This window comes from Cajanus cajan, chromosome 7 (assembly GCF_000230855.2).
Source record: "Cajanus cajan strain Asha chromosome 7, NIPB_CcT2T_4, whole genome shotgun sequence".
Classification (NCBI taxonomy): Eukaryota; Viridiplantae; Streptophyta; class Magnoliopsida; order Fabales; family Fabaceae; genus Cajanus; species Cajanus cajan.
Genome location: NC_138523.1, coordinates 60,642,256 through 60,669,501, shown reverse-complemented (window position 1 = coordinate 60,669,501; position 27,246 = coordinate 60,642,256). Strand labels below are relative to the sequence as shown.

The window sequence follows — 27,246 nt, the reverse complement described above, 5'->3', positions numbered from 1 at the left end:
ATAATTTTTGAACTATTTAATTTTTAAAATTTTAAATAATAAAAAATAATATTTAAAATTAACTATTCCTACAAACCTATGACTTGAACCCAAAATCATAAAGTTTATAAGGACTGCACAATATTAATTAATTTAATAAATATAAATATTTTTTAAATATTTTTAAATAAATATAGAGATACAAAGTGCCAACCCCACTAGTTTATATATAATAGAAATGTACTAAAATATAAAAGGGAAATATAAAAGGAAAACATCTGATATAAATGCTATGTGGAAAATAAAAAATTATTCACGATATACATCATATTTAGGATAATATTCGTTATCAATTTTAAATGAATTTTAGAAAACTATTGTAATTTACTTTTATTGACATATTATATTTTAATATGATGATTTCAAATAGATTTCATATATGGTAATGGCACGGTCACAATACTATAATTAATTTTTTCCTTATATATAGGAGTAGCTCTGAACTCAACCCATTGAGTCGGTATTAAGGATAAATTTGAGATGACACTTCAGGTGCCAGAATCTGAAGACTTCGAAGAAAAAACTGCCGAGGGCCTCGGTGCAGATGAATGGTGCGCCATCCAAGTTTTATAAAATGGGGCTCTTAGTCTTGCATTGCATCCAAGCTTCAACGATGATCGAAATAAACAAAATTGAAGCCTAGGGATCTATCCCTTTCTTAATTACAACATACAACTACTTACAATAGTTACCAAAATCGTTGCTCAAGCTAACTGTTACTGCAATCAAGGAAACGGAGAGCATATAATTATTCCTTGTTGCGAGAAGAGCGCCCCTTCCTTTGGCCTCCAAGAATACGAGAAATTTGCAGACCTCGGCTGAATGCTTGGTTGAACAACATACGGGTCTGAAATTCTGAAACAAAAGGAAACCAAGCCAGGAAGGCAACAGGAGTGAACAAAAGCAAACCCATGACAATCTCATAACCACGAGCCAGAGTTTTTACTGATCCCCAAAATCCAGCTCGTTGTACTAGAGGCTTTAATGCTTGTGCAATCTGCAAAACAAAACGGAAACAACGAAAGGGAAAACTAAAATCAATCAGATTGAGGGAAATAAGGGTAAAGCAATTGTATAATAAATCTTACTTGAATAACAATATTAAACTTTAGCATGAGAGAAAAGGAGTGTAAAAAGAGATGAATAAATCAATAGCAGCCTGCCTACATTAAGATTATAAACGAGATATATATACAGAGAATGAAAAGTAAGAGAGAGAAAATGATTAAATGGTAACCGAATGCAAAACAAAAAAAAAGAAGTGCAGCATGCACGTATGGGACGAGAGTGACGCGGAAGGCATGTATGGGACGTGGGTGACGCGGAGCGAGAATTGCAGATTCGCAGGGAGGAATGAGAAATCTGTTAAGATCCCCCCGCAAGCTGGGAATAGATATCAGACATTCCCAGCTTGGAATTCAACTCGTTGAAACGAGAAGGAGACAGTGCCTTGGTATATATATCAGCCAATTGAGCAGATGAAGAAACGGGTAACAATTTGAGTAAGCCATTTGAAACTTTCTCCCGAACAAGGTGACAATCTATCTCAATGTGTTTGGTGCGCTCATGAAACACTTGGTTGCACGCTATTTGTAACGCTGATTGGTTGTCGCAGTAAAGAAGAGCAGGCCGAATGAATTGGAGGCGAAAGTCTTCTAAAAGATAAGTGAGCCATTGAATTTCGCAGGAGGTGGACGCAAGAGCTCTATATTCTGCTTCTGATGAACTGCGGGAGACAGTGGCCTGTTTCTTGGATTTCCATGAGATGAGTGAGTGTCCAAGATAAACAGCAAACCCTGTGATGGAACGACGGGTGTCCATGCAACCTGCCCAGTCGGAATCACTGAAAGATTTCAGTTGGAGAGAGCTGTTGGCAGAATTTTTAAACTTCAAAAACAAAGAGTGGTCTGCAGATGAATGGTGAAACCCCTGTTGCATGAGAAAGGTGGAAAGACGAGCATACCATTGCCGACTCGCCTGTTTAAGGCCATATAAAGAACGATTCAGTTTGCAAACTTGACCCGGTGTAGTGGTGGTTAAACCAGGAGGAAGATGCATGTATACCTCCTCGTTAAGATCTCCATGCAAAAAGGCATTATTGATGTCTAACTGTTTGAGGAACCAATTGTGAATAGCAGCTAAAGAGAGAAGAAGACGAACAGTAGTTAGCTTAGCAACCGGAGCAAAAGTGTCAAGGAAATCAAGACCTTCAAGTTGTGTGTAGCCTTTAGCTACAAGACGCGCTTTGTGTCGTTCCACTGATCCATCAGCATGATGTTTAACTTTATAGATCCATTTACAACCAATGGCAGTTTTGTGGGGAGGTAAGGATGTAATAGTCCAGGTATTATTGGCTTCCAAGGCAGTAATCTCATCTGTCATAGCCTTAATCCAACAGTCACTTTTAGAAGCTTCAGCATAAGATTTGGGTTCGGTGAGGAGGGAAATAGACATAATAAAATGACGGAAAGGATGAGATAAACGATTATATGAAATGACAGAGTCTAAAGGATATCGAATACCTGGAGATGATGATGGTCCAGTTGATGTAAAAGTCATATGGTAGTCACGTAGATAGGAGGGTGGGTGGCGTGAACGAGTGGGTCGACTAGGAATAGGGGATGAAGTTGGAGATTCTGGTGAAGAAAGGGAATGAGGAGGGTGAGAAGAAGGTGAAGGGGGATAAAAATTGTAGTCGTGAATCATGGGGTTGCTGGTGGAAGGTGTAGGAAGAGAAGGAGTGGATGATGCAGATTGGGTATCTTGAGTGAAATAAGGAAAATGATTTTCATAAAAAACAACATTTCGAGATACTTCAATGCTGCGGGTATTAAGATTGAAGGTAAGGTAGCCTTTTGTGTGTGGTTGAAAACCAAGAAAAACACAAGGACTAGCTCTGGGATCCAGCTTTGTACGATGAGCTTTGAGTGTGCTAACATAACAGAGACATCCAAAAACACGAAGGGTGGTAATGTCACAAGGTTTGCCATTCAATTTTTCAAAAGGTGATGTATGTTGCAAGAATGGTGTAGGAATGCAATTAATAATGTATGTAGCATGCATGAGGGCAAAGTTCCAAAACGTAAGAGGTAGATTGGATTGAAAAAGAAGTGCACGAGTGACATTCAACAAATGCTGATGTTTGCGTTCAACAATCCCGTTTTGTTCAGGGGTTTCAATGCATGTGGTTTGATGAATAATACCTTTGGAATCAAAATAGTTATTCATGGAAAATTCAGCCCCATTATCAGTTCTTATGACTTTAACACGAGCTTCAAATTGGTTTTCAATATGAGAAATGAAATTAGTAACACAGTTACGTGTGTCAGCTTTACTAGCCATAAGAAAAACCCATGTGTATCGTGTATGATCGTCGACTATGGTTAGAAAATAACGATGACCATGTATAGATGTTTTTGAGCAGGGACCCCAGATGTCAATGTGAAGTAAAGCAAAAGATTGTAATGCATGGGAGTGACTTAAAGGAAATGGCAGTTTCTTTTGTTTAGCATGATGACAAATGTTACACGTGAAATGTTTGTTGCTATATAAACATGGATAAGATTGTTTCATAGATTGTAACTTGTCATATGGCAAGTGTCCCAGGCGAAAATGCCACAAATCAATGTTTTGGATGCTCCATTCAGGATTATATATGGTTGCCAGGATTGAAGGTTGAACAACAGCAGCCGTCATGGTGTAGAGACCAACTTCTACATCAACTGTACCAATCTTCTCTTTGGTATTCACGTCCTGAATGAGACAATGTGTAGAATAAAATATAAGTTGCACATCGAGAGAAGAGACAAGCTTAGAGATGGAAATCAAGTTGTATTTAAATTCTGGTATAAACAAAACGTCAGTTAGATAGAAAGTGTCAGTGAATTTTACTACACCAGCATGAGTGGCAAGAACGTGTTGACCTGTAGGAAGCTTGACAGTAATAGGATTAATAGAATTGTATGTGAAGAAATTTGAAAGTGATGAAGAGACATGGTCAGTGGCCCCTGAGTCAATGACCCAAGAGGTGGAGATTTTTGTGTGAGTAGATATAGAGGGTACTGTACCTGGAGGTGGTGAGGGTTGTGTGGAACAGGATGAAACAGAATGAATATGGTTGGTGGAAGGAGAAGGTGAAGCTGAGCTGTCATTAGTGCACTGTTGTATTAAACCCATCAAGACTTGGTACTGCTGAGGAGTGAAGCGATAATCCTGGGTGATGGTGGCTTGCTGTTGATCATTGATTTTACATTCATCAGTCACTGTACTGTTAACAATAGAGGTTTTACCAATGGGAGCTTTGTAACTTGGAGGGAACCCATGCTTACGATAGCAAACTTCGACAGTATGCCCATTTCTCCCACAGTGAGTGCAGATTTTGACAGAGCGGTTAGACACTCCTTTGTTGGTTTTGTTTTCGTGATTAGAGGGAAAGCCATGCTTTCGATAGCACACATTTTCAGCATGTCCCTGTTTACCACAATAAGTGCACGTAACAGAAGAGGCAGCATTGATAATGGCAGTTTTCGTAATGGTATTGGCAACAAAATTAGATCCCAGAAGTTGTCGTTCCTGCTGTACAACATATGAAAAGATCTTGGAGATTGGTGGGATGGGATCCATGAGAAGAACGTGGGATTTTACATTGCTGTATTGTTCATTTAAGCCACGCAAGAATTGCATCGCTTGGTCTTCTCGTTTCCTTTGTGGGATCGGGTCTGAAATTTTCTAACTCGTCCCAAATAACTCGGAGCTTTGTGAAAAACTCAGTAATAGAAAGATCTCCTTGTCGAATGGAGGAAGCTTCGTGCTGCAAATCTGAAATACGAAGTAGGTCGCTTTGGGCATACCTTGATTTAAGATCATTCCAAATCTCATCTGCTTTATCCATCCAGAGAATGCTCTGACGAATAGGAGGAGAAACTGAGTGTACAAGCCATGAGACAACCATATTGTTGCATCGTTTCCAAGCTGGATAAGTAACGTCTGATTTTGGTGGTTGTGGAGCACTTCCATCTACAAACTCTATTTTGTTTTTGGCACTGAGGGCAGTAAGTATGGATCTGCTCCATGAGTGGTAATTTGTTGAATCAAGAACAGGTGAGACAAGTGCTGTGGCTGGGTTCTCGCTAGGATGAAGATAAAGGAAATTATGAAAAGACATTGAATGAGAGTCCTCCTCCATGGTAGCTTGAGAAAGGAGAAACGCGCAGCAGAGCTCTTCAATGGAAGAGCTCTGATACCATATTAAACTTTAGCATGAGAGAAAAGGAGTGTAAAAAGAGATGAATAAATCAATAGCAGCCTGCCTACATTAAGATTATAAACGAGATATATATACAGAGAATGAAAAGTAAGAGAGAGAAAATGATTAAATGGTAACCGAATGCAAAACAAAAAAAAAGAAGTGCAGCATGCACGTATGGGACGAGAGTGACGCGGAAGGCATGTATGGGACGTGGGTGACGCGGAGCGAGAATTGCAGATTCGCAGGGAGGAATGAGAAATCTGTTAAGAAACAAACTGCCCCAAAGTTTAATACAAGAAAAAAAAAAGGGAATTCAAAACGATATTATACTAGGATGCATTGCACACATGGCTTCACTTCACTAAATGATTAAATTGATTTTGTCAATGAGTCCATAAGTCCAATCTTTACACTTTCACAAGTTAATGAGCTCAGTCTCTCTTGGGCTCATAATCATCACACATCGTTTCATAGATGGGGATGTAGCATGTCAGTATGGAGAATTGAGAAAGAGCATTCACCTGTAGCATTCCCCAACCAGTTGGCATGAAGGCAAGAATGCAAACAACAATGTCCTGGATTGTCATATGAGGAAGGGCAATCAAGGTAACTAGAATTGAGACAAAAGTTAAGAATATCAACCCCTTGATTAGCCGGAAGACAAGTTGAAATTCTGCACTGAATTTCCGCCTCCCAACAGATACCGTCTGAAACAACAGAAAAAACAAAATCAGAACAAAAAAAGAATTTTACCCCAAGAACATGGTTTACATATTTAGTAAGAGAACAAGTCTTTTGTTTCATTACTAAATTATACATCGGATAACCCAACCACACTGCCCACCAATGAGCAAAGACTAATAATAGTCCATAATATTCATATTGAGAAGCCATACATTATATGGACAATTTTAACATGCCCTACCCACAAAGTGGCTTGTTACTAACCTTCATCACAAATAATATTAGAAAGATCACCAACCACGATATCCCATAGACCTGTAGCCAAGAGAAGAAAACTCATTCATTATGCCAAATTATTAAAGTGAGATAAGTAGGTGGGAACAACACAGGTATAAAGACTTACCAGAAAACTTTTTGTCTTTTTTGTAAAGGTCAAGTGATAAACAAGACCAAACTGATAGATAAAAAAACGTAATGACAACAATATCTCCGCAATGATTCCCCGCATTCCTGAATATTGGAGATGCTCTTGTTCCTCCTCCCACCAGGATTCCCAACTTTTTTCAGATGGTACACCTATACCGCCTCGGATGCTAATCCATTTATTCCAATCAGTCCAATCATCAACAATCTTTTGCCACTCAAACCCAGAAGGATTGAACAAGAAGGGAGCATAAAGCCAGGTGCCAACCATAAACCACATTGATATGGTAATCATGAAATATGCAAGCCCACTTCTATAAGTGTGACCAAAAATTTGGTATACGATAAGCAAAACCATTAGCTCAATACCCTTTACAAAATGGCTACGGGAGTAAAGTCTATAGTTGTCAGCAAATTTAGCATGGAAAACCACAAACCCTCGACCAGTTGGTCTATATTTTGCACCTCCATGAAGCAATGTCCTTCCATAATAATGAGTCTTTGTTCCAAGCGAAAATGTGAAGAAAACTGGAGCTAGCTGCAACTGCATTAATATGAACTCACTAAGTGCAGTTCGAAAGCCCCTTTCCAAGCCAATTTCCATCAACATGGGCAAGGCCATCAAAAAACCAATTTGAACAATGGACTGAGAGGCGAGCGCCACTTGAAGAGGCTTATTGTCTCGAATGGCTTTTTGTGTACTCAAACCTTCTTCAAGCCCACTAAGAACGAGATAAAGGCGACCATAGAGAAATACATACACAGTGAGAACAGTTATCTGCCCAAAGTTTAAACAGGAAAAGAAAAAGGTTTAGAAGCCTGTCAAATGAGAACAAAATAAGGATTAACTCAGGAGGTAACATACAAGAGTACTGAAGTAAAATCCAATTGTGGTGAAATAACAAGACAACATTCTGAAGAAGTCAAAGCGGTGCCCAAGTCGGTATACATCTCGACTCAATGTTTGCTCTCCATTGCCATTAGCTATCTTCGCTTCAAACATGGAAATCTGGTTGAGACCCACATCTCTTCCTTTCCCAACTTGTATGTACTCATGATGAGTAACATTTCCTTCACGTAGAGTAGAGTTGAAACCTGCAAATAACACAGTAAAATCAAATGAAGATGTGAATCAAGCATAAAGCAAATAAAGGGGAGAATTGGACATCACTTCACCAGCAAAGATATCTTCACTCAAATTGATAACCTTAGAGGCTTTGCTAACGCCCCCTCTTGTGAGGTGAAAAAGCCTATCAAAGACATCAGGATGCCCATAGTGGAAGCGAACCCTACACAAGTATATAAAATTAAAGTAGACTTTACATTTCCATAAACACAAAGAATACTCAAATAGAAGGAAAAAAAAGTTTGATGAAGCCCAAGAAATGGAGATATAAAATTATACATCTATTTGGGATATACGACAAGCATCCAATAGTATTTTGATTATATCTTAGAGATTTTCTCTTGGATTAGTTTCCCTATTTCCTCGGTTTCCATATTTCCTCATAACTCTACAATTTCAACAAAATCTAACCATAAATATATTGACTTCCAGACATTTATATGGCAACTTTATTACTAAAGTTTATTTAAACACATTGATCAGTTATTGCTACATCTATCTTCATTTTATGTACTTGATTGTTACGTTGTCTGTGCATACTTCAGCATGGACTTATTTTATAATTATGTACTGAGATTGGAGAACAGTAGAAAAGCAAACCTCTTTACAAAAGCTCTTTGCCGTAACAGTAAATCATACTTGAAAAAAGCTAGGCTCGGTTAATATATATGGTCCAATTTGAGGGTTTAGGGTTCAACAAAAGAGTAGTACTTTCACTACTTTGTACTAAACTGCTAAAGCTTATAAAAGTTGGCCATTGTTAAGTGGCAACCCACGTTATTTGACATGAGGTTCTGCAAGGTCCTGCACTCAAATCCCACCAGGACCAGCCGGTATATATATATATATATTTTTTTTTCTCTCTTTCCCTTAAACAGACCCCTTATTTCCCCTACACTTTCAAATTCATGATAACCAACACATACAAAAAAATAATAATAATAATAAATAAATAAAATAAAGAATGAAAACTCACTTCAGTGGATTAGCCAACAATCTCTGACCAATTGTCACAAAACTGGTCTCCTGATTTGACATGAACCATGCAAGAGAAGAAACACTGAAATCTCAGAACAAAACAATAGTCAGGGACACAAATTAGGAACAAAACAGATACAAAATATTTTTTTTCCCTAGAAGTACAAAAACAATAATAAATATAAGAAAAAAAAATGCTTTTACCTTCCAGTAAATATATGCTCCCTAAGTCCAAGAATACTTGGGAATCTCACCCCATCGTGCTTCTTAAGGAATTCTTGCAACAAATTTCTCATTTTTAAAGCTTCTTCCATGTAATTATCCTATTAAAAAAAAAACAATTTAATCACCTGGAATATCAGATATAACAATTTTGAGATCTTCTCTCACAGGTATCATACCTGGTTCATATCTATTGTTTGCAAACCTTCTCCACGTGTGAAAATTATGGCATGGTTCTGATTTTCAGGTTTACCCTCACCTAAGATAGCTGGCCCAGGAAGCTTTATTTTATATATGACCTGAATAGGACAATCACATGAGAGCATGAACCAAGACGATGATAGAAGAATGATCAAGGAAATAATACAGTACAGAGGGAAAGAGAATGCTGGCTCAGTATCAATTCAAATCATGAATTGCATTTGGTCCTATCACCTATGAAATAATATAACTATTTACTTACTAGCTTGAAATTATAGAATGAAAAACCATTGTTTCTTTGTAAAAGTTAGATTTAAATCATTTGTGCATATGTTGTTCTGAATTTAAAACCATCACAGAATTTTTATTATTCTCTACACAATCACAGGAAAATTATTATTGTTCACAATCATGATTAAATGTTAAAACAGAATTGTTCAAACATAGACATAAACTAAACTGAGTAGCCAATAAATTATATACTCTTCTAAAAAATAAACAAACTTGTGCCCCCCCCCCCCAAAATGTAAACATCTATCTATGATAAAACACACATTAAAACATAATGAGTAGTATGCAATTATGCAGTCAAATCTGTTGTTTGGTTGTTCTCCATGTGGATGCTTCAAGGGAGTTGCCATCACAGATAGGCAGCGAAATTCTAATAGGAAATTGAGTATTCTAGGGTGCCTAAATCCCACATCAAGTAAGCTTGGTGGAGTGCTTCAGTGGCTTGATTCTCCTCCCTTGACAGCTAGCCTTTAAGGGAGGATCCCCAATGTGCTTAGGTGCTTATCAATTGGGATAAGAGCTGGTTGTCGGTGTCTCAAAAGAGACACCTGCAAAGGGGCTGACTAGAAAGTCTGAGTGAAGTGTCTAATGTGCAACCATTAGGACATCGACTCTTGGTGGTGGTACTATGATAGTGTTAGGACTTTGGGAAGGGGGAGTTGATTACAATATTAGTTTGTTATAAATAGGACTGAGGGAGAGGGGATGGGGATATGTTTGTTCATCTGTAAATTGAGCTTTAGCTCTTTGTGAAAGGATAAATCCTTTGTGAAGGGAAAACCCTTGGAGTTGACATTTCTCTACTATTTTGTGTTCTTTTCAACATATTCAATCAAATCATTCTTTTCTTTCTCTTTCATAATTCTTGGTTGCTAACAAATAGGAAAAATGATGAAAGAATTTACAGCCTTACTTGATCAAGATCCAAGATTCAAGATTCACATACCTGGTCTAAATATTGGACAGGCTCTGTCTCTGAAGGACTACTGGATTTTGGCATAGCCTTCACCAAGCAAGAGTAATAAACCTTGTTGATCTTTTTGGGTCTCTCTTTGCTAGGTTCCTCTACCTCATCAATAAAGGCCACTCGAAGTGAAGGATATCTGCCAAATGAAAACATAGGAACCAATTGATAGGTAAAACAAACATCAATATAGGACAATACTCTTAACCTTGGACATCTACCTTGTCATGAGCCTCAATATGTCCTGTGCACGAGCAGCACCAGATCGCTTGTCAATCCCATATTGTTGGCATGACACCACATACGAGAATTTCATATCAGCTACAGCTTGACATTGTGTCCACAGTGACCTTTCCCCCTTTGAGTTATCATCTGAATTTTCTATAGCTTTATAGCCTTCCATCAAATCTGCACATTCATAACATTTCATTCAGAAAAACCAAATACAAAAATAAGTTTCAAGACATAAATTTCATCAGCTAATAAATTCACAACCAAATTATAAGCAACTAATAAAGATCATTTAGTCATTCTCAAAGAAGGAATGTTCACCTTCATCTTTGGCCATATCAAGAAAAGCCTGGAGCTCCAAAGCTTTTCTGTAGTACATCATACCTCTAACTGCATCAGTGAGAATGCTTCAATTAAATGCAACGATAAACAATATGCAATTGACATTCTGAGGAAAGGACATAATTGTACAGAAACTTGAGCACTCAAGTTTGCATATAATATGTTCGTGTCTGTGCGTGTCAGAGAGAGACAGAGAGGCGGACCAGTTCTGGTCAAAGTTTGGCCTCGGTATGATGCCCAGCGACGAAGTTCTTCTTCTAACTCGTCAGATTCATTCCCTTTAAGTTCCTCCTCACTGGAACAATTCACTCGCTGAAGAAAGTTATTCCATTCATCTATGCATCAAAACAAAAAAAGTACCAAGAAATGAATCATACTCAACCCTTTAACTTTCACATTTATGCAACACAATGATTTATGGGTAAGGGTGAACCTGGAAAGATCTTCTGCAAGTAGAAGAGTATTGAAACACCGTCTTCATTGGGTGATTCCAACTCGCGCAAGGAAAAGAGAACCTCTTCTGTGTAGTATGGTGTTAAAACCCTGCAAAGTCCACAATGCAAAATATAAAATTGGTTCTGCCAATGAGTGTCCCTAGGGCACGGTAGAGGAGCATCAAATCAAATACATCCTAACAAATGCTTTAAATTTATTGGAAAAAACCCAGGTCCCACATCAACTAGAGATTAGGCAATTGAATAGTATATAAGTGGAAAACAACCCTCACCTTACAAGCCGGTTTTGTAGGGTTGAGTTAGGCTTAATCCACTATTCTAACATGGTATCAGAACCATTTAGATCCACTTTAAAAATGGGCCACCCACCATTGATGCATGCCTCATAGGCATGAGGGGGTGTATTGGGAAAAACCCAAGTCCCGCCAATCCTAGATCATTAAAAAAGGCCACCCACCATTTATCCACGTACCAAGCCCAATAGTACTGGACGTGAGGGGGTGTATTGGGAAAAACTCAAGTCCCACATCAACTAGAGATTAGGCAATTGAATAGTATATAAGTGGAAAACAACCCTCACCTTACAAGCCGGTTTTGTAGGGTTGAGTTAGGCTTAATCCACTATTCTAACAAAATTATCCAAAATAGCAAGCATTGAATGAATTTTGTATTTTCATTTTTCAATACAATAAACATTTTCCTTTTAAATAAAAGTTTTCTATATGTATTTCCTTAACCAATGCCTTTCAGGCACTGGGTAGCATTTGGCAAATAAAAATGGGTCTACAACTAAACGTGCCTAATGACCCTAAACTGATAAGATTTTTTTTTTCAGGAGAACGAGAGGTGATAGGCCAAGTTCTGTTGGGCCTGCTGAGGGAGGGAGAAGGCCTGAGGTCATTGAATGTTTATGTCATTGAAAAAATGAATATTTGTATTAACCAATTATATTTGTGTTATTAGACAGTTATGACATACCTGTAGGAGGCAGTTAAGGTTCCAATTTGTTTTTTTGTGGTGTTTTGAACGAGGAAACTCTTTATTAGGGAGAAGCCTTGTGTAATTCATGTACTGTTGTTCAAATCTGGTCAACAGACTAGATTATTCAAATAAAAGATAATTATTTGTGTTCAATTCAGTTCAACCAGTGGTAAGTCTCAATTCATACCCATTAAATTTATATTTCATGGGGCAAAATTCTCAGCTGAAGTTCTGAGAAAAGAAAAAAAAAAATACTACAGCTTTCAATCAGATAGTACTTCATCAATGGTAGAGTCTTTGTTTCTTCCTTTGGCCCACTTCAAATAATTTTTATTGTTGAAAGCTTCCTAGACCAAACAATCAAATTGGTCACGCCAACCACTATATATTATAACAGTCCATAGAATTTACCAGCTAAAACTTGTCATGTAGGGCTTTATAGATTTAAAATATTTTAAATGCTTGACTTACAAACATATGGGTTAAGTACTCATATACTGTGATAAAGCAAGCAATATAATTTGAATCTTCAGGCAATATAATTGCAATATTGCATTGAAAGGTGCTGATTCAAATAATGTAAATTCCATTTTGGAAGAGGAATCCCTGCTAAGTGCTAGGCTTAACTGGTTCACAAGTTTCAAAGGAAAAGCATGGCAAAAGGTAGGAGTATAAGAAAGCATACGAGAATGAAAGCATATTGCGAACTTTCGGTGCTGTAGGCATATCCATAAACAGTGAATTAGAGAAAAATGAAATGCGCCTTTTGGCTTCTAAGTTAGATGGTACATCCATTGCTGATTCTTTTGTTGTAAGCAGCAAGTAAAGCCGTTTTATCTACAAATATAGCAAATGTAAGAAGATCATCAGATGTACTTTGCTGATCAAATTCTCAGCAGAATACTTTATTGATAAGCAAACCTTCTCTGTCCAAGCTTCAGTAACTGGTTCAATTGGAAACCTGATAGCCCCTTCAGATGCAAATAACTGGTGTTGTTGCTCAAGAAGAAGCATTCCCTCATGTCCAGATCCACCATGGATTGAATCTACCAAGCTATCAAAGAAAAATGATACAATCATATTCACACTGCGAAGATGTTCTTTAAAAATGTAGAGACATTGGAATGCATGATCATTACCTGAATATATGATCCTCCATCATTATATCTCTAGTCACAACCTCCAGCATATCCTGGAATAGAATCACTATTTGATCCCTGTCTTCATGTTTATTGTCTAACTGCAATAAATAAAAAGCTGGGTAAGATTTTGAATAGCTAAATAGAACAAACTAAAATGCCAATTTCATAAGGGTGTTCAAACATTACCAGATAATTTATTAGCTTAACAAATTGCCCGTAGAGGCTAGGAAGTGCACTCAGTCTGAATTCACTTATAAGGTCACCAGCTTCAATATGTTTGTCTACCTCGGAGAAAATGTATTCTATAACTCTGAAACGAAAAGTTTCAAAAAAATTTGAAAATAATTGCGGAATATTGGAAAACCATGATATGTTATTATTTGGATCAGCATAAGAATACTACAGGGAATATCACTCAGAACAAAAACAACTGCATCATACTTCTTTGAGGGACTTACTGTTTTTCACGGTCCCCTTGAACCAAGTGCTTAACAATGCTCTTAAATGAAGCATAGCACTCCTGAATAGCAGAAGACATATAGTGGTCACTGTTAATTCTTTTTCTCAACTCTCGATCCTTTCCATTGCTGTCCTTAGCCATGTCCAGTGCAATTGGAATCTATGAAACAGATACAGAAATGTTAAATGGACATGAAGGTGGAAGAGTTTTAAACAATTTTTTAAAAACAATATCAATAAAAAACCTTGCTAGCAAGTAGAAATGGGGGCCACTGTATAAGGTCCAACTCACGATCAGCCCAGTAAGGTACAAGCAAAAGATTCATTTCCCTGAATGGTACAAGTATAATCACCTCAGCTGAGTACTGTAAAGAAACATAGTACTCTACTAGTGATCGAATGAAGAAATGAAGATACAAATGTATCCTCTAGATTACCTATTACTGATAAGATCTTCCTCCCTAAAACTAGTGATTATTTGATTCCATAGTTGAGCAAATCTTGCAGCTTCTTTACCTTTGTTATTTGAGATCTGCATCAATAAGCCAAAGAAAATTTGAAGAAAAGATGTTCTAATACTCAATAACATGCTTAAGAAAGTGAAATAGTTAACCTGATCAAATTTGCGAGATAAAGTGGCTTTTAATCCTTTTTTTCTTGGCTCACTCTTTTCCTCTGGGACTAAACAGGCATTGAAGGCACCGGGCAATGAATCAAATCTAGATCTAAGCATTCCTAGTGTCCTTATCTAACATCAGTAAACAATAAAGCAATTCCAAGGTTAGAAAAAGAAAACTGGATATAAGTTGAACAGGGAATGAGGGAACAATTTCAGGAACATACAAATTCTTAGATAAATAACTAATTCATAAAGTTAACTAACATCCCTAAACTTTGAAAGTGGCTTAGTTTCTTATTTTACTCTTCAAAAAAAAAAATTAAAAATATCCCAAGTCTAGAATGTAATATAATAATTATAAGCATCATCTGCATGTACAAAGTTAAGAAGAACAAAACAGAAACAAACAACAAGCAATCACTACAGATGATGATGCAGCATAAATGAAACTAGCCACTGGAAAACATTGGTAGAAATAGAAGCAAATTATGATAAGAAAGCTTTACCATTTCCCCAACATACATATATTTGGAAACATTAACACGCATGACAATATAGATCTAAGCATCATTTTGTAACCAAGGAAAGTGATATCCAAAGAATACGTGAAAATGTCAGAATATGATTGCAACAAAGAAGCTAGAAGAATTATATAAATCAGAATAGCCACAGATGTAACTTGAAAGAAAAATAATCAAGAAAATATGGTACATGTTCACCCACACAGACTCAAGAATGTTCAATGATCACACACCAACAAAACAGTTATGATTATCAGACATTTGTGGACAGATATAATTGTAGCTTGAAGACAACATTTAGGGAAAAGAGGGCACTGGAGGGTAGGATTGTAGCAATAAGAATAAGCATACAAACAATAAATAACCAGCATGAACCAGAACAATAAATAAGCAACAGGATTCAAAACAAACCACTAAGAAAGAGATCTAGGAGTGGGCAGTCTACTAAGTACTGACCTCTCCAAGGCGACGGAATGCCCCATAAATACCACCAAATAAAGTAGAGAATATGGCATACCAAATCTGGGTATCCATGAAATAAACCTGAAAAGGTAGGAAAAAAAAAAGTTCCATCATTTCGTTGCACATGTTGAAATTTGAAAGAGTAAACAAATCAGGTACACTGTAAACACATACCAGAATAATTGGAGCCCAAAGTGCAACTACAACACCAAGATTTTTTCGAGCTGCAAAGCACAAAACATAAATTCATTTGTGTAAAAATGAAATAATACAAAAAACCAAAGTGTTCAAGCTTACTACCACGGGGGAAGAATTCATGCCATTGAAAAGTCGAGATTTTTACACTCATTATAGCTTTCGTAGGTCCCACCAGAGGTTTTATCTATAGTAAGAATGAAACTTACAGATTATTAAAAGAAGTAAAATAAATAGATTCTGAAAGAAACAGAGATGACTTTTTGGAGTAAAGCTTGCATAGGTCCTACCAGAGGTTTTATTTTATAGTAATATATAATGCAAGATAAAGATGCAACAATTAAAAATGTGGATTTTGGCAGCAATGGCTGTCAAAAGTGAATCAGACTGCATCACAATAACCACATCAGGCCACATCTGTCTGTAACAATCACAATGTGATCACAACCAAGATTTAAAACCTAAATTGAGGGTTTAACCATAGCAACAGACACGCAATTAGGAAAAGTGAAATTCATTGATTATTATAAAAGATATCATTGAAACTTCAGTTAAATTTACCAAGGTAGGTTACTAGAAATACAACAAGTGAGACACATGGAGGATTGAGACCAAAAAAGAAAGTTACACATATTCATCTCCCACAATCAAGAGAAGTTTAGGAAGTGAATAAGAAAAACCAGCAAAGATTAGTTATCCAAAAGTCATGAATGTCAAGAAATCACCTCTATATAGTAACTGAAAGCTAGCTTTGTAATTATAAGGAGGACCCAAAACATTGTGTACCTAAAATTATAAACAATGATACATTAAGATCAGATTCCTAAGGAAGTTACACCTTTCACAATAAAGAGGAACTTCCAAAACTCGAAGTTCTTACTTGAAAAGGGAAAGTGTGCTCTCATGCATCCCCCTACCAACATATAGTCGAGGCTGCCAATTATTGAGCATCAAAACCACCAAGTTAAATTCAGTATATCCCAATTGCAGTGGCATAAAACAACTGCTGTTTGGTCTACAAACTGAATGATATACATAGAAAACAGTGTTGCCATATCACCTACCTGTGACCACCACATCATTAGCATCACAATCCTATAGTTCGACCTCTCAAGAAAACGCCGAATGAGTGGGAACAGAAACAACACAGCAGCTAGCATATTTGGTGACAGATATACAACAACAGCCATGATAAAGAATGAAGGCGAACTTGAATTGTTTCCAAACCAACTTTGGATCGTTTGAGCAAACCCGGGAGGATTTTCCCAAGTAAAAGCATAACTAACTGATAGAACAATCACCCATGTTGCAGCACAAACAACTTTTAGAATGTATCTCAACTTAACATGCATTGACATACTCCATTGTGCTTTCCAACTGAGGATCACATCCAGAATAGCTGCCCATAACATAAAAAGAAAACCATAAGCAACTTGCACTTTCATGATGCCAAGATTGTTTCCAGAAAAAGAAAAAAAAAAAAGGGCGCTTTCTGTTAGGAACAGTGATGACAGTTATTGTCTACAAAAAAGGATTTCAAAGATGAAGATAATACTTGTCATGTTGGCAGTTTTGAGTAGAAAGCTAGAAGTTATATTTTTTTTGTGTGTGCAGTACGACATAGTGGGAAAATATAAGTGTATTGTTATTTGCAGTTTGTGGACAAAAATATTCTCTGTATGAGACTTTTGTCTCTTGAACAGCAATTACATTGCTATAGTGTGTTATTGCTGTTCAGAATTATATTTTATTGTGTTCTCTCACTTTAAGACAGAGCATAACACAGTAAACCTCACTAACAAGATAATCATATTGACTTACCAGAAAAGTACAAATGCATTGGACAAATCCTCTAAATCCAAACGAAACCCAAGACAGTTAATACTAACCAACAATTTACATTTGCTCAACAGAAAAGCCATTTCCACCCACATAGGAAATCAAAGAAATGCCTTTCAACTAACCATTGGGCAATGGAAATCATTGCATGAACACAGTACCTGCTTGTAGCAACAACTAATCAAAAGCTCAAAATAACAATAAGTTAATTTCTATTGGGAAGTCCCACATCGCTTACCTCAATTCTCTGGGTAAAGCTTATATATTTGTTGGACAACCTCACTTAATGTCAATTGGTTTTAAGATGGAATCTAACAATTTCAGCACTGATTTTATCATCTTTTTTACTGTATGATTAACGTATCTTGAGCTTTTGATTGGTTGTACCATTAGTCACTATGCACATCCAAGAATTACTCATAACCATTAGCTTAAAAATACAAATCAAGATAAAAGCTTTAGTTGAAAGAATATAGCTTTGGCTTATCGTATCCTCCAGTTTTAAAAAGAATCTAGATACAAACCCTTTTCCCTTTCTATTAATGAACATTTCCTTTTTAAACAGAAATATGCGACTTGTAGTTATAGGATAGTCTTTAAGGACATTCCCACCCTATTTTCTCCACTGTTAATTCTACTGCCATTTTTTTATTCTGCTTATCTGGCCCTCTGTTCACTTGTTCACTGAGCAAGTTGTTTGGGAAAACTCGTGGAGGCTGCTTAAACTCGACTCCTTAAAATTTACATGATATAAAAACTATATTAAACTTCTTATAAATAACATAACAGTTAAATATTTCAACACTGTCATAAAGTAAATGAGAACCACAAATCTACATATATTATATTTGGTGTATAATATAATTAGTATAAAATTTAATTATTATTTAGTGTAAACAATATAACAATACTTAAACTTGACTCCTTAGAGTTTACTTAATATAAAAAAAATATTAAACTTCTTATAAATAACATAATAATTAAATATTTCAACACCATAATAAAGCAGATTAGAACCCCAAATCTCTCTCTCTCTCTCTCTCTCTCTCTCTCTCTCTATATATATATATATATATATATATAAAATAATTACTATAAAATATAATTATTAATTAGTGTAAACAATATAACAATACAACTAGTATTTTATTCAATTAAACAGTCTTGACAAACAAAAAAATATCAGTATTTTATTCGCACCCCCAAATAGGTCTCTATATATCTCAATACTGCCAATACAGTACACTTAAGAAGAGAGACAAAATGAGAAGCGAAATTGCTGCGTTTGGAGAGAAGCAAAAAATATCAAAATGTACAAATTGAAAGGAGGGCAAAGATAACAAAACAAGAGCAGACTAAAGTCATTAAACTACAGAGCTTCAATGCTACAGTAGCACTTAAAAACTTTTTAAAATGGTCTATTAAATAGTAAAGTAAAAAAAAAAAATTAAAACAAGTCACTAAAATAAAATTCCCTTTGATGTTAAACATACAAGACATGCATATAATAGAAAAGGACAAATGGCTGCATAATAGAAGCCAGAGTGGCAGAAAGATAAAACTGGCATTGAGTAGTATCTGGCAGCAATATATGTGCTGGTAAAATTAGTCATTACCTACCTTGTCCAAACTTCAATATAGCTGCTGTTATAAACACGCTAAGCACCTTCTTGAAAACATCACCTCTAAAGATTACACTTGGATCCCCAGATCCATTCCAAGCAACAATGATCATAGCCTAAGACAAATTAGCTCTTTCAGAAATGGATCTTATATCTTGCAAGATATTGAGGGGGAAAATCACTCACATGGATGATGAAGGAAAACACAACACAAAAATTATTACCTGCAAGCACAGGATGAAAAAACCCCACATGCGATCAAAACTTCTGAAAATATGCCAAAATGACCTTATCTCAACAAAGTTGACTTTTCCAACCCATTTGTCCCTGTTAGATGGCTTGTTATCCTGTAAATTCAAGTTTATTGCAAGGCTTAAAATCCAGTGGCAGGTAGTTTCAGGCTTTAAGCAGTAGCTATTCAAATAACAAGATAATGAGAATTTAAAAAGCTCCTATTTAACATTTTAAATCAGTACTATAATCAGACACAGAACATTTTCTTCCCATTATCAGAACTGAGAAAATATGAATTATTTGAAAACAAAATGATAGTTTCTTTAAAAACTTAAAAGACATCAAATGCATGCTTGGTTCCAAATCCAGGGAAGAATCACATTAATTTTGACAGAAAAACAACTAATGGTTGCATCCACAAATCCATGTCCAGTGGCAACAGATGTGTTACCAAACACATGCTAACTATCACAATTTGGTTTTCACCCCAAAGCAGATTCCAATAAAGTCTTGAGTCTCTTACTTAACCAAAAGCACCATAAAAATAATATGGCACCTCCATTCAATTGCAAGTTGCAATAAATTTAAGATATGCCCAACTCTAATCTGCATAAATTATATTGCACCCATGTAGTAAAAGTAAAACTAAATTATAAGGGGTGCTCAAAGTGAAAATCTCATTAACTGATTAACATACATAAAGAAAAACTATCTGCAAATGATCCAACATCTTCAAAAATTTATGGATCCCATAAACCCATATTGAGAGAAAATAAATGTTTATAGTAAAGGGATGGCAAAACATGTCAGCCCGGCCCGTTTAGGCTCGGCCCACCATTGGCCCACCAAAAACAGGTCGGGCCAGCTGGCCTATCAGAAAAAATGGGCTGCATATCCTGCCCCATCCTGCCTAAGGGCGGGATGGTAGGCCAATCCGCCGGCCCACCAAAAAAAAAGAAGTTTGTATATTTATTTTGATCACTTTTTCAACATATTTTTTTCTCAATATCTAAAGGACCTACATAAATTAGTATACCTAAATAATAAAAAAAATCTCGAATTACATATAATAAAATAAATCAAATGCACAATAAAATTTTGTGTACAATAAATAAATCATAGATTATAAACAATATAAATCTGAAGTGACTTAATTAAATTTAAGTTGAAAATAATAAATAAACCAAAAAAATTTTAAAAAGCAGGTTGGCAAGTCAGCCCGCCCCGCCATTTGGCCCGGCAGGCTAGGCAGGGCAGAATCAATGCTTACATTAGATTTGTCAAAATTTAGCTGCTCAACTGGCAGGCAAAAGAAATCAGCATCAGCACGCATTGGCCAACCAAGCCGAAAACAATCAGCTGACCTACAATTGTCATTGAAAATCAATACCCAGACAGGTATAAATAATAAACCTTAAAAAGACAACAAAAAGGAAGAATCAATTAAATATACCAGAAATATTCATTTAAATCATCATAGTTCCTCCATTGTGAATGCTTTGACCTCCCCTTTTTGCTCCGTGCAGCTTCCTATTGAGGAGAGCAATCATCAATTTTTAGTAGACATACACATAATAATATGAATAACTTAAGATGTGTTGTGTATACAGACAAACATAAAAAGAATGAAAAGCAGAAAATAATCATTGGCAGAAAGCACCTTTGCAATCACATCATATATAGGAGTTACAACTTTCCTTAAGAAAGCCTCCTCTTCACCTCCATAGGCTGGCTTGACATTCTCTCCTGTCATTGGACTAACATTACCAGCAAGCATACCGTACAATTCAAAAGCCATCTACAAGAAGCACCACAAAAAGATCCCAAAACACATCAATATAAAGAAAAAACTTAGGTTCCCATTGAAAAAATCCATTTAATACTATGTGGAAAAATGCCAAAACCATAGGGGTAAACACATGTAAAAGGTTCTTCTTGCATGTTAGAAATATAAAACTATTATTCGACTTGCACCTAACAGCATATGCTTTTGGAAGAGTTGGTCTTTAAAGAGTACCTACCTTGTTTGAGTCACTAGGAAATAAAATGACAACACAACTATGACAAACTATGTATGTTTTAAGACTGAATTTATTTTCATTAATTTTATATACCAATGTTGGGGAGTTTAGAACACTAGGGAGCATTCCACACAATGGGTAGTAAGTAAGTCATACAAGTGAGCTTGACACCACAACATAACCTAAAACCTTAAGGCATTAGGTAGGTGGGTCTTTCTCACTTATATATTACTCAACATGCCCAACTCTAACTAATGTGGGACTTCACTTCACACTTGAACTCCAACAGAGCCAAATGACTAAAGCAGGATAGGGAATTCGTCTTGTTCCTTATTTTCAACTTGCTTAGTTTGTTAGCACCAAGAAATGCAAGCTCTTTTCAACTTTTCTTTTTTCCAAGTTAAAAACATAAATTTACTAGTTCCCTGAATACCTCACTACAAGAATTGAATCTTGATATAAAGTTTTTGCAAAGCAATTTAGCAAGGGATAAAAAATTGTTTTGGCCTAAAATGAGGAATTTGTAATTGGAAAAATTGAAAGTGCTTGAGCCTTGATAAAATTACAGATATAGACATCTGCATTCTTCAAACTGTTCTAACTAAAATAATTGGAATAAAAGGGTACAAAAAGATTGAAGGAAAAGATAGAAAAGGTGATAACAGGGATTATGTGATTGAAAAAGTTATGAAAATCAATTTGAAACTATATTCTAAGGTAGATAAAAAGGCAAAATATGCAGAGATACATGCAACGGAAGCCACATAAACACTTGCAAATTTGTTAACAAATTTTTATTTGGCAATGCATTTGCATACCCAATAGCAACTCCATTTTCAATTTCTTACCCAAATATATCTAAAACATCTACAAAATCTAGAACATGGTGGAACTAATTCCATTTTGTATTTACACATCTTTATAAATACAGTCCAGAAATAGCAAATAAACAATCACAGATTTGTTTAAGTTACAAAGCTCACATGGTGATAGATATAGCAAAGACATTCTGGCATGAATCTTAGGTTAGCAGCTTCACCCCATATTAGAAGATATAGACCCATATATAGTAATTTACGCTGCTGCACTTCTTGCTGTATGGTTGGCAACCTGCAATATAAACCCATATCCACGAGATATGTTACGTTAGAAACTGAAAATATGCATATAGTAATATACTACTTAGGAAAGCTGAATAACAAGTGTTCAAAAAAGCTGCAAATAAGAATCCAGTAATTAGACCAAAATACTCGAATGAAGAAAATATAGCAATCTGTATTAATGAACTCTATAAATCAGAGAGAAAAGACAGGTACAGAGAAAGGTCTGCAAAGAAAGAAAAATGTGGCTATGTTTGGAGCAATGCTCCTTAAAAAATGGCAGAGAATGTGAAGAAAAGCATCCTGCCCTGGGAGAAGAAACAACTACTACTCTCAATGACTTTCCAATGACTCTTGATGGTTCTCCAATGCCATCCCCACTCTATTATGCCCTTAATATATTCCTCTGATTCTCACATCCACCCCTCCACTCCCTTTCTGCCACCTATTTCCATTCTGTTATTCTCCCTCTCCTTCCATCATTCCCTCCACGTGTGCCCCTCCCCCACTCACTCCCTCTTGTGTCACATTTTGTACCTCCTCTCATACACTTTTAAGCCCTTTTCAGCAGGCTCATTTCCCTCCCTTTGCCTCCTTTTGTATAGGCATGGCAACAGGGCGGGGCGGGGGCGGGTTTTACGTTCCCCGCCCCCGCCCCCGCCCCCGATACCCGCCGGGGATAATATCTGGGTCCCCATTCCCGCCCCCGGCGGGGTTCGGGTTTTCCCCGCCCCGCCCCCGCCCCCGCTTCTATTTTTTTTTCTTCTTTTTTTCTTTTAAATAAATATGAATAATTTAAAAAAATAAAAGAAAAGTAAAATAATATAAATTTTTACATATAAATATTTATAATTTTGGTTTATATATATATAAAAATAATTTTTTAATTATATTATTAAGCGGGGCGGGGGCGGGGGGCGGGGGGCGGGTATGGGGGCGGGGGCGGGGTGGGTATTAACATCCCCGCCCCCGCCCCCGCCCCCGATCTTATCAATCGGGGAAAACCCGAACCCGATAAACACGGGTTTTCCCCATCCAAATCGGGGCGGGTTCGGGAGGGTACCCACGGGGACGGGTTAGATTGCCATGCCTACTTTTGTATACATGCTTAGTTTATCATCCAGATTCAAAATTCAAAATCACAACTAAATTTGATGATTTAAAACTATAGAATAAACTATACAACTACAACATGATAACAAGTTTGACTAAGCAAAGGGGTCCAAGTTAACAAAAGCAGTAACAGTATAATTTTCATATTATGAGAACAGAAACTCTCACCAAAGGCTACTCTTCCGACCCAAATACTTGCACCATTTTTTGTAATTCTTAAAAAGTTTCTTCATCACTTCTGTCAGTGCTCGCTCGTCCAACTGAGCAAAAAATGTGTACAAGTCATAAGCAGATTTATGTTTAACACAAATCAATATAATGAATATCTTTTTGGATCATCATAATGAAATTGAAAAAGATTAGTTGTTAAGTACAATTTGCAGATGAAGATATACTAACAGGAGCAACATGCTTATGCTATTATAAAACGAAATGCAATTTGGAAAATAGAACTGTTCACAGCAGAAGCCAAGAAGGAAAATAAATCTGCACAGAATCTCATCACCATTCATTTCCATAAGGCCAATCTCAAAACTAGAAATTGAAAACATCAAGTGTTAAAACTCATCCCCCACCCCCTTTAAAAAAAGTGCTCACAAGGAAAGTTTAATGTAGCATTCAACTTTATAATAATTAAATATATTGACCACACCATATAGAACCCACCTCCAAAACACATCAAAAATTTCAGAAGCTACATGACAACTAAAAAATTGAAAGTAATCCAAAGAAACCCTGACCTTTGGCTGTTGATCAGGCTTGGGAAATTGTCTTATGTGCACATTTGCAAGCAGTAAGATCAAATGCTCTCTCTGATTTGCTACATTGTGCTTCTGTATTTTGTACAAGTGGCAAGTAAGTCCAATTGCATTTGTTAGTAACAAAGAAGTCATGTTCTGTTTAACTAAATTAATATTTTTTACAAGACTTTGAGGCATAAAGAAGTTAACAGTTCCAGATTGTAATTTACCTGAAATCCAAACATTACCCCAAGCCAATCCAGAACATCCTCATCTTTTTTTTTCTTGTAGTCCTTGGGCCAGGCAAGACCCCTTGTGTTTCGAAGAGCATATACAGCAGCTTGGATCTGTGGAGTGATGAACAGGTATTTTCATTAAAACTAGAAGTACAGAATATGAACATGACCAGAGTACATGTAGAAACTAGAGATCATACCTCGGGAAATCTCATTATTGCCTGATTTGCACTATCAGGATCAAGAGGAAGAATATTGTAAGGAACTAAGATCTCTGTTTTCTCAGCAACTTTATCTTGAGTCTCCAAAATCTGTTACAATGCCATTGGCAAATCAATCATCATTCATAAGTGTAAAGACGGATGAAATCAAAATTATAAATAAAATTCAATTATAATCAGCTTATTTAAATATCAACAAAGGTTCACGTAAAAAAAAGGACACCCGTAGGAAGATAACATCTTAGGAGATGAAAAGAAATAACCTCGCGATCAACTTCCATAGATTGTGTCATGTTAACAGCCTTCAAAACCTCAAAAAGAACATTGGCAGTCTGGTATGCCTTGGTAAGCTGTGCACTGAAAGTAAGAAGACAAACTCACTGCTAGTCACACGATAGGCACAAAACATATCATGCTGCACATATGTAGACAACATACCGATCAGCTTTATCAGCAGCATTTTGTAAAGCTTGGATATATTTTTTGTAATAATGCTGATAAAAACTCTGCATCTCACGAGCATCACTTTTCTTTACCCTTCCTTTCAACGTTGGATCATTTTCCTAAAGATGGAACAAATTGATAAGAGGTATATATACAATTAACTTGAAATAAGGCCATTGCCATCTCTAAATCTAGTCAGGAGCTATCATTCATGTTCATTGTACATAACAGGAAAAATGTCCATAAATAAGATGTTCAGGAGACTGAAATTCAAACCCAGTCCTAGGACAAACTGCATAAGTGTTAGACCTAGAATGTATGAAGCTCAAATCTCAGGAGCTGAATATGTTAGAATATACAACATCCAAAGCAGGGAACCAATTATTAATTTTCAGCTGATGCTTATGGACATGTCATATGCTCTAAGTTAGTTACTACTCAGATAATAACGAAGAGCTTGATTCATGTTTCCGTTAATGGTCTGATTGGTTTTAGAAAATGTTTTTTGTTCTCATTTCAGTTTTCCCCAATATTTGCAAAAGTGACACTTTGTTTCCTAGTTTCTGGCTCTGCTTTTTATTTTCACCTTTAATTACAAAAATTTGATTTCACTCTGTATCCTTTTAATTATTAATTATAAAATATTTATATTTATTGTTCTCCCTGTTTCCTATGCAAACAATTGAAATCAAAAAACAAAATGAAAACATGACATTTTCTAATTCAACGTGAAAACAAAATATTTTCTCAAACCAATCATCCCCTGAAGTTGTTGGGTTCACAATTCCTTCATGTTGAGGAAAGACGCAAAGCTGGATCTCAACACATTGATTTATGAAGTTTCTTTCGTCTACAAACATATATTATTGTAAACACCCATATGACACATTGCCCAATAAATAGGCCAGTAGCAAGGAGAAGATAATCCTATTCTTCCTCCTTGCTATTGTCAATGAAAGAAGCAAAACCACATATGAACACTAACAAAAAATAAAGGCTTACTCTTTCCAGACGTTGAAGAAGTGCAGTTTTGAATTGCCGAACACCACGACCACTTGAAGTGGGATCCAGCCTATGAGCTTTCTCAAATGCGTAAAAACGGCCTACAAGAGCAAAATAAACATGCCCCGTATAAAAATACATTCAAGCACAAACAATTAATTCAACTTGTTAAAATAAGCCAAAAACAGATCAAACTATGAGCTCAAGTAAGAAGAAGCTAGTTCAAATAAGCTAAAATGTACTTAAGGAAGTTGCAAGCTATTTTGATAAGTTCAAAATTCAAATATGCTCTTCCAAACACTCCTAAAGCCTTCAAGGAAATGTACAAATACAAAATTAAAGATACTGCGGCTCGCATTACGACACGGAATAATACTGAACAGTTGAACTACACTTCTAATTACAAACACCGTAACAAATCAGAACCAACTGCAAGTAAACACTGCAAAAACCAAGACTCCACAGGAATCATCTCGGTGTACACTGTACACACACGTAAGCTTCAACATAGCAAAGCGGAAAGCGAAGAGTTGAGAAAATGCAGAGTAAAACAAACTTACAGAGATAAGCAACTCTCGGATGAGTCTTCTCAACCTCATTAGCAACGCGAAGAATCGGTGCAATCTCCACAAGCGACGACGGCACAACCTCACTGTCAAATATCGCCTCGCCGAGGTTCCCGGCGGTTTGCGTCCGCGTGATCCGCCTCTGCGGCGGTCCCGGCGGCTCCGACGGTCCCGCTCTCGACGACATTCTCCCACGTATCTAACTTTCCCTTCGATTCACCAGAGACGGTAATGCGCACTGCAGAGACACGAAACCTTGCATGCAAAATCAATGCACGAAGACGGAGACGTAAGAATGCGAAGGAAGCGGTGGTTTGCGTCGAGAAATGAGAGGTAGAGAGAAGAGTTTTGCGGTGGAAGAGAGAAGGGACAACCCTAGGAGATATGGAAATGGGAGATGAAGAGAGAGTGTGAGTGTTTGTAAAGAAAAGCAAAGACAGAAGGGAGTGTTGTTGGGGTGGGCGAAGAGGTTACTATTGTGGACGGACGCAGAAGCCCACGATGCTTGTTGCTTAGAGACTAGAG

The 27,246-nt window shown here is 36.5% G+C and overlaps 1 protein-coding gene across 2 annotated transcripts; it reads right to left on the bottom strand.

Annotated features, from left to right (window-relative positions):
* Positions 1-410: 410 nt before the first annotated feature.
* LOC109815113 (callose synthase 3) lies at positions 411-27,246 on the bottom strand. 2 transcript variants are annotated; one of them, XM_020379715.2, is made up of 42 exons: positions 26,716-27,244; positions 26,156-26,256; positions 25,148-25,272; positions 24,973-25,066; positions 24,689-24,799; positions 24,483-24,599; positions 24,253-24,345; positions 23,681-23,772; positions 22,283-22,409; positions 20,939-21,076; positions 20,732-20,808; positions 20,549-20,642; positions 19,269-19,391; positions 19,043-19,160; positions 16,648-16,982; positions 16,464-16,516; positions 16,309-16,369; positions 15,689-15,770; positions 15,563-15,612; positions 15,383-15,469; positions 14,400-14,534; positions 14,224-14,318; positions 14,032-14,116; positions 13,786-13,946; positions 13,514-13,637; positions 13,325-13,425; positions 13,107-13,239; positions 12,871-13,022; positions 11,183-11,292; positions 10,953-11,084; positions 10,729-10,797; positions 10,398-10,584; positions 10,159-10,315; positions 8,900-9,019; positions 8,703-8,821; positions 8,497-8,580; positions 7,571-7,683; positions 7,260-7,489; positions 6,375-7,172; positions 6,236-6,286; positions 5,809-5,994; positions 411-1,036 (listed from the first exon to the last, which is right to left on the bottom strand). In XM_020379715.2, exons 1-42 carry the CDS (start codon positions 26,906-26,908, stop codon positions 788-790), a joined length of 5,862 nt encoding a protein of 1,953 aa, XP_020235304.2. In that variant the 5' UTR covers positions 26,909-27,244; the 3' UTR covers positions 411-787. The 2 variants fall into 2 exon arrangements, with proteins under 2 accessions (XP_020235304.2, XP_082916523.1); XM_083060397.1 differs by lacking the exon at positions 411-1,036 and adding an exon at positions 5,287-5,547 and having other exon boundaries at positions 26,716-27,246.